A 12,403-nucleotide genomic window follows, 5' to 3' on the forward strand; every position below is an offset into this window, starting at 1 on the left:
CGGGTTAGGGGGCGCAAATTACTTGCCTTGCTCCGGGTGCTGACAACCCACGCTACGCCACTGGCATAGCCTACCATTGCAGGGATGCCAACTTGAATAAAATATTGGAGGGGGGCATGGTTAAGCCCCACCCTGCATAATCAGTGACAAGATGTAGCACACACAATCACAATTTGAATGACAATGTCCATCAACTTTGGAAGGGGGGATGAGCCCCTCAAATATTTTATGGGGGGGTCAAAGGGACGTTGGCTCCTATGTGTCCCTGCCTCCCCTTGGACATGTGGGGTGAGGGAACAGGGGCTTACTATGATTCTGCTGCCAAATGCAGAGCCAAATCAAACCCCAAGCTTCAGCCAAATTTTTGGACTGAGAAGAATTGGGGTTCACTCTCTCTCCTATAGAGCTCCAGAGTTTGGAATAAGCTTATCTCACTTGCCAGAACCTTGCTTCCTCCTTCTCTATAGTAAGGGGAGTGAATAAGATTGTCAGGCCCTGGCTATAGGTGTAAATGCCGCCTGAGCAAGAAAAATAAAATCCACTGGCCAGCTGCTGCCTCAGGAGCACAGCAAACCAATTTTGACAATGACTCATGCAAGCCTGAAGGGCAGTTATGAAAAGAGACAGAAATGACAGGCGTGAAACATTGGGAAAATGTTGCAAAGGGCTAGAAAAGCATTGCATCCATGTCCATTAAGGAGGCCCAGGTATCTTATTTTATTTATTATTATTTATTGATTTTATATACCGCCCTGTACCCATAGGTCCCAGGGCAGTTCACAGAAGTGGCCTTTTAGAACTCTGTGGTTGTGCTGTGTTTGCTGCATTTTCCTTTATGATTACTTTAAGTCTGTCATATATATTTTTATCTTGGAAGCCACCCAGAAAGCTTCTGTAAATAGTATAAATACCAAGAGCTGTGTGTTTAATACCAGTTACTGGAAACTACAGGAAGGGGAGATTTCCCATACACTCGGGTCTTGCATGTGGGCTTCCCACAGACATCTGATTGGCCACCATGAGAACAGGATGTTAGGTTAGATGGACCATTGGCTGGATCTGATGATCAAGAACCCTAAGGAGGGGAAAAAGAAGAGATCAATAGTTAGATTTTGGACAGCAGACTGAACCGGCACACAGGTCACCTGCTGACACTCTTCTCCATTATGGTGAGATATACTGCATCCATCCATCCATATAGAGTGGTACCTCTGGTTAAGAACTTAATTCATTCTGGAAGTCCGTTCTTAACCTGAAACTGTTCTTAACCTGGAGCACCACTTTAACTAATGGGGCCTCCTGCTGCCGCCGCGCCAGTGGCGTAGCGTGGGGGGTGCAGGGGGGGCCGGCGAAGGGGCAGGGCTGGAAAGGCTCTTCTGCAGCGTTAGTAGAGCCGGGAAGGCGAAGGGGCAGGGGAAGGACCCCCGAGCGACTCCGGCGGCACGGAGGGGGCAGACGAGAGTCGGCTGGCTCAGGGCGCCGCAAGGGAAGGAGTTCTCTGGAAGGCGGGGGCCCGCAGGCAGGGGGTCAGCGGTGGGGCAGTGGCGGGCCAGCAAGAGTGCCCGCGGGGGCGGCACGTGGCGCTCCTCTGCGTTGTGGATGAAGTGGCAGTGTGCGCCGTAAGGGCAGATGCCCGAGGTGTGGAAGGTGCGGCAAGGCTCCGTTTTGTACTTAGGGTGGTGGCTGAGCCCCCGCAGCTCGGCCGCGCCGTGGGCAAACTGGCACTTGACCCCATACTTGCAGACGCCACTCTCCTCAAAGGTGTGGCACAGTTCTGTCTTGTAGCGGGACAAGGGCGGCTTGGCGTCACCACGGCAGCAGCCCTCGATCAGGTTGGTCGAGCGGTCCGCCCGGAAGGGGATGTGCTGGAGGGACGTGGGCGGGCAGCTAATTAAAAGCAGGCGAATTTAAATTAATCTGTATATACAGATTGATATCTTGCACTTCTATTAAAGAATTACAGTTAGAGGTACAGGATCAAGGAAGTTGGCTCCATCTAGCCCAGTCTTGGATCATCTCCAGGGTATGGTTCTATTTTGATGTTTAGTTTTTGTTCTTGATATTTTTTGTCGTTTACGATGGTTGTGAGACGACATATAATAGCATGGCCCATGCTAGGTTACTACATTTGTAGATTTGTATTCATAGACCTGCTGAAAATGTGGAGAATGTGTAATGCATGTTCGCACTCAATAAAGTGTTTGAAAATAAACTTGTATTTAGATGCATTTTACTTTAATTACATCCGTATTTTCATAACAAACAATACATGTGCTTAGGGGGTAAGGGTTTCTTTAACTAATCTAATGGAAGAGACTCGAGTGCTAAAATCCACGGGTTAGGGGGCGAAAATTACTTGCCTTGCCCCGGGTGCTGACAACCCAGGCTACGCCACTGCGCCGCGCCACTGCTGCGCGATTTCTGTTCTCATCCTGAAGCAAAGTTCTTAACCCAAGGTGCTATTTCTGGGTTAGTGGAGTCTGTAACCTGAAGCGTCTGTAACCTGCAGAGTCTGTAACCCAAGGTACCACTGTACATATAAAATAGCACATGCCCTTTATCCATCCTCTTTCATTGGCAAAGTAGCTAGTATATTGCAAGTTCCAAGGAGCCAAATTCCATGTTTTGCCAGGGTGAGAAACTGAGTCAAGTTGGTAGTGTGGTAAGTGATAAGTTTATTATCACAAATAAATGGCTATGGGATATTGCATATGCCATGGACCTGGTTTCTGAAAGCAGCTTAAAAGGTTCTGCACCGACGCTGGAAACACAAATATTTAGAAACAAGCAGTCTATTTGTGGCAGTTTTGTGATTTAAAAATAGTAATTCAATCAGATTGCACAACAGGAATCCCCTAGCCCTACCTTCCCAACGTGTCTGAAGGGAATGACACAGATTCTAGCAGGAAGCAGGAAGAGAGCCAGTCAGTAAGCACGTCAAGTCATAAGATTAAAAATAGCATCAGAGTCCAAAACAGACCTGGGGGTAGGCTGGTGTGCATTGAAGACTTGAACTGTTGTAAGAAAAAACCAAGGGTTCTTGGCATAAACTGGCTTTTGGTGTTCTATAAAAACCTATCAATATGTAGCTAGGAATAAATTCTCATTTGCATTGCAGCTAAATTGAAGAAAATTATGAGTATTTCCCCCCTCACCCGTTCCTCCCAGAAAACTGGAGATGTAGACCAATCTGGGTTGCTAGGCAACTGAGGCCTGCACATGGCTGATAACACTCAAGGCATTATTTGCCCGCCTGACTGCACTGAGTCAGAACAAAGGCCAGCTAATGAAGCTTTCAAATGCTGTTGGCTCTTGCCTTTGACGGTTCAACACAGGTTCTCCCCGCATGTACGCGACAGTTACAGCAGCCATGCGACATCCCCTCCAAAACACAAATGCCTTCTGAGCTTGGACAGGAAAAGCCCAATGGAAAGTGACAGACGGACAAGATAGAATATGAGCAGCAAAATGTCTGACAGATATGCAGCCGCTAGTTTCCAAAATGGAGGACAGCCGGGAAGAGAAAGAGAAGTTAATAACAAACATAAACCAACAAACAAGCAAACATATACACACCAATTGCAGACCCGATGAATGCTTTAAATCCAAAACTGTGTACATTTAATTTTCAACACAGAGTAGAATTCTGTTCTCCAAGACTGAAGTCAATGATTCACCTGATGCCAGAGCACAGAAGAAATGTGGTCCAACAATAGTACCAACTTATAAAAGATGAATATATTTTTTTCCTGGATTAGTTCATTTATATCCCTTGATAAAGAGCCTGGATATTTTTATTTGCAACTCTGTTCTGTAAGATGCAACCTATAATCTGGTAGTGCTCTAAAAAATTAGGCCTTCAGCAGACTTCAATCAATCTACTTGGTATTGTACCGTTTGTCAGCTGTTCAGAGGGAAGCAGCTGAAAGGATAGAGGGCCTTGATGTTGCACAAAGCATGCAATTGCAGCTCCTTCCTCTGCCTGAAGATCTGCTGCAAGAGCAAAACATAGGAAAAAACATCTCAGAGAGGTAGACTTGCATTCCTTGCAAATATGCAATTTTGCAATTGCATGCATGCAATTTTCAGGATGCAATTGCATTGAAATATTATGCTTTAGATAGTTCTAAGGTCCTTGGCATGCTATCCAACATTTTCTATATTCTGTATAATTTTTCCAAGAATGTTGTTTCTTACATATGCAAATCAAGATTTTTGTTATTGTATTTTCTCTTTTAAAAAAATAATTAAAAAGTTATTTACACAACAAAAATAGCTGCAAGGCAGGCCTTGCAATCCAGCTGTGCCCAGTGATGCTGTTTGTGTTCTGCTTTGAGCAAATGCCTCAGCAGTATCTGGGCAAGGCTTCCGGGGTACCATGGACAGCTCTGCTCAAAGCCTAAAGCTTAAATAATGTAGTGTAGGATGTTTCAGCACTACTTCAGATGCTAGCTCTGCCTCCAGTGATAGGTAAAGGTAAAGGTACCCCTGCCCGTACGGGCCAGTCTTGACAGACTCTAGGATTGTGCGCTCATCTCACTCTAGAGGCCAGGAGCCAGCGCTGTCCGCAGACACTTCCGGGTCACGTGGCCAGCGTGACGAAGCTACTCTGGTGAGCCAGAGCCACACACGGAAACGCCGTTTACCTTCCCACTAGTAAGCGGTCCCTATTTATCTACTTGCACCCGGGGGTGCTTTCGAACTGCTAGGTTGGCAGGCGCTGGGACCGAGCAGCGGCAGCGCACCCCGCAGCGGGGATTCGAACCGCCGACCATGCGATCGGCAAGTCCTAGTTGCTGAGGTTTTACCCACAGCGCCACCCGCCTCCAGTGATAGTACCACTTTATTTAAAAGAGACCCAGCCTGCTTTGGCAGTTGTTGACTCTGTCAGAGTGAAAGCTGTAATTCCACTAGGGCTTGTGAGCTGAAGTCCTTTGAGCCAGAGAAGGGGAACTTTACACAGTAAAAGGATTATAGAAAGTTTTGCTGCTTTTTCTTTAGATAGGAGTGCAGAGCATTCTGATCCTCCATGGAGACAAAGCATTAATACAGAATGCATTTAACCTTAATTTATATTATTGCTGTATGAAGTAAGAAGGGCCTGTCAGCAACTGTTACTCATGACATCTAAATGGAAATGCAATCTTCAGAGAGATTGGTGGGTGTTAGATAACAGGGGCCAACAATAAGAGATGACTATCATTACCTTCATGCTGTGAGATCTTCCAGATAAAAGGGGGCTACATTTTATGAAGACACACTTCTCTTCAGGATGTTTCAAACAACACATGATTATTACGCAGAAATACTCCCCTCTCATTGATGATTATGAACTATAATAAATATTTCAAAAATAGTAAAAGAATTTGCTATTTAAACTTGAATATATCCAGGACCTTGTCTCCCCACCCCACCCCCACAAAAAAGCCCCAGGGTATTTTGAGTTATTTTGGCAACAAAATGTCTTGGGCTGCATACACACCATGCATTTAAACAACATCTCCCAGACCCCAAAAAAGTATCCCAAGAACTATTATTTACCCCTAAAGTTACCAGGATTTAAGAAAGGGAAAATGTGTTTTAAATATACAGTGGGAACACAGTCTTGGCCTGATCTGGCTTGTAAAACAGTTCACTAACCCATGGAAACATTACAAAATGTGCTTTCGGACATCTTCAGTGAATTTGTTCTTTTCCCTGATTATCCCTTTCTGTACCAGTTTCTGAGAGTGGATGCAATGTGCTCTGGCTGCAGACAGAATGGCCCAAGAAGAAAGAGTTGCAGAGATTTCCATTCTGGGTTGTTACTAGGAAGCTTAAGATGCAATCCACTTTTGCTACTCCTATAATTTGCAGCCCTCCTTCCCCGCCTTGATACCGCTAAAGCTGCTCTCATTTTTGTTGCCCCTTTATTCTGTCCTGAGCAAGTCAAACAGCTACCGGGATTGATCAGTTCGTTAATTGCAGTAATTTTACCTTAAATGCAGGCAGCTGAGTGATCATCAAGTCACAAATTTCGCTGTTGAGTAAGACCTCCCCCAAGCAAAATAATTAGGGGATAATAACAAGTGGATCATAATAAATGCAACACACAACAAATGTGCTCTAAGGACATGAAGCAGAGTCAGAAGGGCTATTAGAGAACCCCTGCGACTTTGCTCCCTTTTTTTGAAGAGGGGGGAGAAAAGAAAAACAATGCAATATCCTTAATTGTCTCTTGTAAACGGGAATCCAGCTCATCAACCAGCTCTGTTGGTTTGTTATAAATAAGACCCAATTATTCCCCTTTTGGCAGCCTCTTGTGTCCAGAGAACAGCTTCCCAGTGTCATCAGCACAGATGAGAACTGCCACCTCAATTTACATCCATGCATAAAAAGCTGTAATGGAAGGCAGTAGGAGATACGCACTTAAGTTAATTACAGTATTCTCAGACCTGCACCTGACAGAAACCAATTTGCCACAGCTCCCCTAAGTCTCGCACAGCTATTTCAGCCTCCGTTCCCTACCCCCTCACCAACAACTCCAAAGGTGTGGGTTCAGGTGCTGAGGGACCCACACGCAAAGCCTGCCCACCACGCCATCAAATTATGTTGGGGCTTCTACTCTCATCCACTTGAATGCCCAGTCAGGGTCCCACTCTATAAGCACAATTAGGAAAGGGCTGGAAATGACCTGAAGATGGCTTCGGCTGCAAGTGTCTTAAAGACCATGTCCTCCCTGACATGATCATCCTCTGCTGCCCTTCTTAAGAGTCTTCCCACCTTCTGGATAGTCAGGCAGTAATTAGAGAGCTTTGTTGGCTGTGGCATCCAGTGGGTCAATGGTGGAGGACCATTTCCAGCCCAAAGGCAACCTTCTGGGGCCCATGTGTCAATAGCAAATGGGGAATTGGATGGGATTATTTCCTTTATGCAACCATGCAGTGCTCATATACTGTACACACACACACACAAAAGCAGGAAGCATTATCACAGTTCAAGGATGTGCCCCTGGGCAAGGGGGCATAGTCTGGGCAAAGTGCCAAGGTCCAGAGGAGGAGAGCTTGATGATTGCTTTTAGCCCCAAGTCAGATGTTCCCCATCCCTGACACGTGAATGTCACTACCCAGGAAGGCTTGCCTGGTACAAAATTTCTCAGCAGCAAGGGAAGACATTTTCCATGCTAATCTGATTCATTTTTAAAAATTGCTCTGGAGTCATTGTTTTGTTTATTCTTATTGACAATGGCACAATGGCTCTCTTTGTGTGGTGGAACAGAATCTCCCTCCCAACTCCAGCATTGTTGTTTCTTACCTGGACCAGGCTGGGCAAGAGGTTGAGAGACTGGCCAATCCAGCAATTCCTCTGGTGCAACTGCTTGGCCTCAACTACTTGCAACCAGGTAAACAGCAGTGACACTAGATGATGGTTCTGCACCACCACTGCTTATTGGTGATTTGTCAATCTGGAAGTTGAATTGAGAGCCAAAACCCCTTTTCATGTTAGAACAAAACTGGATGTTTTCTGGACCGTACTTCTAAGGCCACTGGTTGAGAGACCAACAAAGGGTTTGAAAACCATGTCTCGACCCCACATTGTATCTCTTTCTGGGTCTTTGCTTACTCGCCTTCTTAGCTATTGAAGTGTGTTTTCATACTGTTTACATTCCTTCTTAGTCTAATACAAAACCATTTCTTTCCCCGTTTTTTGTTTTTTTTAGTTCAGAGAACCTTTCTCATCAACAAAAACAAATCCAACAACTGATTACAAAATTAAATTACAAAACAGAAAAGAAGACATTTTGGAAATGTATCTAGTTCTTTATTGATTAAATACAGCATTAAAAATAATATAAACCATGGTTTTTTTAAAAAATACACATACGCACACACACACGTGAGCTTTACCATTTTATGCCTTGCCACTTTAACTGCCATCAATAAAATTTCTAGAGACACAAAAAGATAGTGAAAGTGATGACAGACCATCAATATTATGGACAGATTTGGGCCTACACCATCTATCCCCCTCAAATGTTAGTTTCTCTCGGGTTTTGCTCCTGCACACATAGCTTTTCGCAATACTCATTTCACATTACTCTTGTTAGCATTTGAGGAATCCGAGTCATTTTCTTTCATCCCCCAAGCTATTCATTCAAATTGGCCCCAAGTACAAAACTTAATTTTCATATCTTGGAAGCAGAGATTGGCCTCTCTTCTACCTTGACCTTTTTGGACTTACCAAAATTGCCACCTTGCACCCTTTATCATACAGGATCAAAGCACACTCTCTGCTTGGCAAGCCTGCAACGCTCTTAAAGTTCTACACCAGCCTTCCCCAAGCTTTGGACTACAACTCTCAACACTCCTGGAAAATTCCCCATGCTAGCTGGGTGGGAGTATGCAGAGGGCACCAGGTTGGGGAAGACTGTTCTGTATTGACTATTTCCATGCATTGGCATGAAACAATTTTGCACAGTGGATGTAGAGTGCACAATACCTATTAAAAAAATACTCAAGGGATTTTGTAGGCAATTCTGCATTCTTTTAAGGCTGTGCTGTGCCATGTAGATACTTTCCTAAACACATCTGAGTCATCCAGCCTGTGTTGCTCATTACATCTGTTAGTACTTTTCCAGAAAATTCTAATGTATTTCTGCACCTATCCTTTCTCTGGTAAAAGTCTACAAAGGATGAGAAATGCAAAGTTCGAAATGTTTATGCTGAGCAAGACATGACTCCTGCACTCTGGTCAGAATGAAACGACACAGCTTTAGAAGAAAACAGCCTCCAAATGAACTATTCCCTGCCCCCATCTGTATGGTTAAATAAAACTTGCTTTGTGTTGTGATGTCACCATGATTCCCTACCTCTTTGCCCCCAGCACTGACTGTCAGTGAGGTTGGGGAAAGAAAACACTGGCAGTAATGATACCAAGACATGGGGCTAGGTTCGACTCAACCTTACACAGGGGGAAGGAAGGGGAGATTTACATGCTGTTGCCATTTTTAGCAGGAGACACCTCTTCATGCAATTTCTCATTCTGACCTCCAATAAAGCTCCAAGGGATTCGTGAACTACCCATGCATCACCTCTCAACGCCACCCATTTACACTGGAGGGTAAGCAGTCAGATGATACTATAAATGGGGCTAAGGAAGGAAAGTACAGGGCAAGTGGAAAGTAACTTCCCAGGTTAATTTGCTTTCTTCCTATCCAAATGGCAACTCATTCACCAGATGTTACATGCAACAGCCCTTGATCCTCTCTTCAAAAAAATGGCAGCCTTAAGAGGGCATGATTGACAGCTGAGCAGCAGGGAGGGGCATTAACCATTTCCCTACTAGTATAGGCAGCTTCTCCCCTCCCTGCTGCAAAAGAAGAAATGGGGTTTCAGATACATGCTTCCTTCCTTCCTTCCTTCGCTGCTTTTCTAGAGATCAGATGTGTAATGCATGTTTGTATTAAAGGTGGACTCCCCACCCTACTCATCCACTCTCAAGCACGAATTCCTTTCTTATGCTGACAAAATGCCTCCTTCTAAACCCTTTTATGTCCAAATGAGGCAATCTTCTGGCATATTTGTTCATATTTTGCTCTTCTGACAACATCAGCTGTGGTGTTTGGACTAAGAAAGGGTTTAGCTTTCTCTCGTCCACTAGTTTGGAAGTGGATAACATGAAATAACCATTTAAATGTCTCTGTTAGTTGACATTTTCAAAATAAATAGGCCCTCTTTAAGTCACAAGTGCAAAATACAGATATTCAAAACTACCAATTTTGAGAAACCCTCTACACATTTAGGTGGATATTTTGGCCTTTTAAAAAATGTGAGCAAACAAGGAAAGGAGGATCTTTAAGTACAGATCATCGCTTTCTCCAGAACAACCTAGATCATTTCAACAGGCTTTTTGGTAAATATACCTACAAACACAACATTTTAAAAATGCAACACCAAAGAAACAATGAAGACATGAAGACTAAGAACATTATATGGCTCAGGTGTTTCTGGATTGTCTTGGTCATAACAAAAAGACTTGTTAGGGCCCAGTATAGGAAGACAAGTCTCTGCTGGGGAGTTTCTCTAAACGAAAATATTATTACAACCAGACAGGGATGTGAAATCCAATCTGAATATTAAAAAGGTTGAATTAAACAGTAATACTGAGATGGTTTACTCTAATCAACTGTGTGTGCACACACAAATACATGTTTGTGCACTGAACTTCAATATCAAGGCTGCATCCCAGAAGACATTGCACACCTACAGTTGTGCATAGTTAATATGTCACCAACACTGTGCTTGGGACATTAGCATTTTGAGGGCAGAACTTCTCCTCTACATTCCGGGCAATTTGGTTGCCTATTAAGCCCTTCAGAAACAATATGAAGCAAAATGTAGATAACCCCAGCTTCTATCCGAGAAGCCTTACTTCTTTAGAAAGTGTGCAGGCTTTACATGACAGCACATTTGTTCACTGGGGTGTCTTTCCACTAATGTGAGAACCTGAAGCTTGCGCATTAAAAGAATCAAACCCAGATGATCTCCATCAATTTCTTCAAGGACAAGACTGTCTCTTTTTAAAACTTTCTTTCCAGTAGTTCTTTACTACAGGCATTCACATCCTATAGAAGCTCTGCTACCCCAGTGTAACCCTTCAATTAGCCACAAGTTCATGTGAACAGTTAAAGGGAACTGCTTCTTTCTTCACAGCCTCCCATTAAAATAAAAATAAAAATCCAGGAATAAAAAATTCATCCCCACCCCGGCCCCATTTGACTATTTGTTTAACATAATTTCCAGCTAGGTCATTTCCCTCTCGCCAGTCTTCCTAGAGTGTCCTTGGAAAAGATGGGTTTTGTCTTATAACCCATTCTGCATGAGGATTCACATGGTACAGGTCTAAGAGGTATGTGTCTGGGTCCAAGCAATGTTCACCTGTTGGGATAGAGAAGTTTTTTTTATTTTAAAGAAACCATTCCAAAAAAATATAGATCTCACTATTCCTCCTGTGCCTGGTAACTTTGGGTAACTTAGTTGCAGATTATTTAATAAACTCCCTAACAGTGTCAGGACTTTGGAGAATATTATCTCCTATCACTTTCTGGATTACAAGTATTGTGAGTTGTGGGGTGGGTGGGTTGCCTATAAGCATGTGTCCCTTCTTGTTCCTGAATCCACCAAGGATTCAATTGCTGGAATAGCCAGGCCAGCTTCTTGGTGAGCTAAAGGCCACTCTAAATATAGGTTATTAGGGTAACAAAGAAAGTGGCTTTGTGCCAGAGGTCAAATGGGTGTGCCGCCGCCCTCTACACCTGGGTGTTGATGAGAAGGACAAGGGCCAGAGGTGTGTAAGAGCTGGGCTGGAAGAAGACTGCCAGCAAAAGCCATGCTTGATTTCTGCTTGAATCCATAGCTGTGGCTATGGGAGAAGCAAGACAGTATAGAGCTACAGGAACTCAAGAGCCAACTTGTTATATGGCAGTTTCCTATGTTCCTAATCAAGGCTAAAAGAGGCTAAAATCAAGGCTAAAAAAGAGATAGAGGCATAATCATTAACCACATCATGGGAGAAGTGCTTTCAGGAGGACTAAGTGAAACTGTGAAGCTCTCTTCTTATTTTTGCTTTTGGATACTGCTTGTCATTTAGGTAATGTTGTTATATTTATAGCACTGAAATGTGGGTTTTGTACATTATTATATCTGCTATTGTTTTGTTATTATAATTATTAGGAAATTGTTACTATGAAATTGTTTCTGTACTCTTTGTTTGAAATGTGTTTCTGTTTTCTTTGTTCAAAGCCACTTCGAGCATTTTTTTAAAACCAGCTTACTTGGTTATTTGCTTGGTTATTAAGGAAATGCCTTTAAGCAACCCTATGTGGCCCAGCAAGGCTTAACCTGCTAATTCCTAGTGGTTCCCCATTTTGATTCATTCCTAGGACAACTTTAGCTGCCCACCTCTTAACCCACTAACTCACATTCCCCACCATGAAAAATAAAATGACAACAGTTCAAATTTACATACTTATGTTGCCGCCGACTTCATAGAAGAGCAGGTTCATCGTATCTACCGAACCATTACTGCAAAATTTAAAAAAACACACTAATTATAACCATTTCCAAGACAAAGAGGCTTATATATATATATGCTTTCGTAGATTTTCACGGGTACAGGAATGCAGGTTTTGGTGTCTTCGGGTGTCTTCCCGTGTAAGAGTCGGGGTGTCTGGGTGACGTTTCGACGAGGTCTCACTCGTCATCTTCAGGCTGGTGCTTTCGGCTTCTTGTTACTGGAACAGAGCAGAATCTGGTGTTTGAGTTCCTATAAATACTGTTGAGGGGTGTGGTGTATAGCCTCCAACGTTCTGGGCAGAGAGGAAGTTCCTAGATTAGTGTGCCTTTTCTTCTTTTGTTCCTTAATT

General features: G+C 43.5%; 1 protein-coding gene across 2 annotated transcripts in view; it reads right to left on the reverse strand.

Moving 5' to 3' along the window:
* Positions 1 to 7,778: 7,778 nt before the first annotated feature.
* The window catches only part of ARHGAP40 (Rho GTPase activating protein 40), a 40,851-nt gene continuing 36,226 nt past the window's right edge, over positions 7,779 to 12,403 (reverse strand). For both annotated transcript variants that reach the window (XM_082226036.1, XM_082226035.1), the window contains exons 14-15: positions 12,007 to 12,062; positions 7,779 to 10,916 (exon numbers count right to left, since the gene is read on the reverse strand). In XM_082226036.1, the coding sequence (XP_082082162.1) occupies positions 10,810 to 10,916; positions 12,007 to 12,062 (163 nt within the window). In that variant the 3' untranslated portion in view covers positions 7,779 to 10,809. The remainder of the gene's footprint in view (positions 10,917 to 12,006; positions 12,063 to 12,403) is intronic.

Source organism: Podarcis vaucheri (assembly GCF_965113315.1).
Source record: "Podarcis vaucheri genome assembly, chromosome: 6".
NCBI lineage: Eukaryota > Metazoa > Chordata > Lepidosauria > Squamata > Lacertidae > Podarcis > Podarcis vaucheri.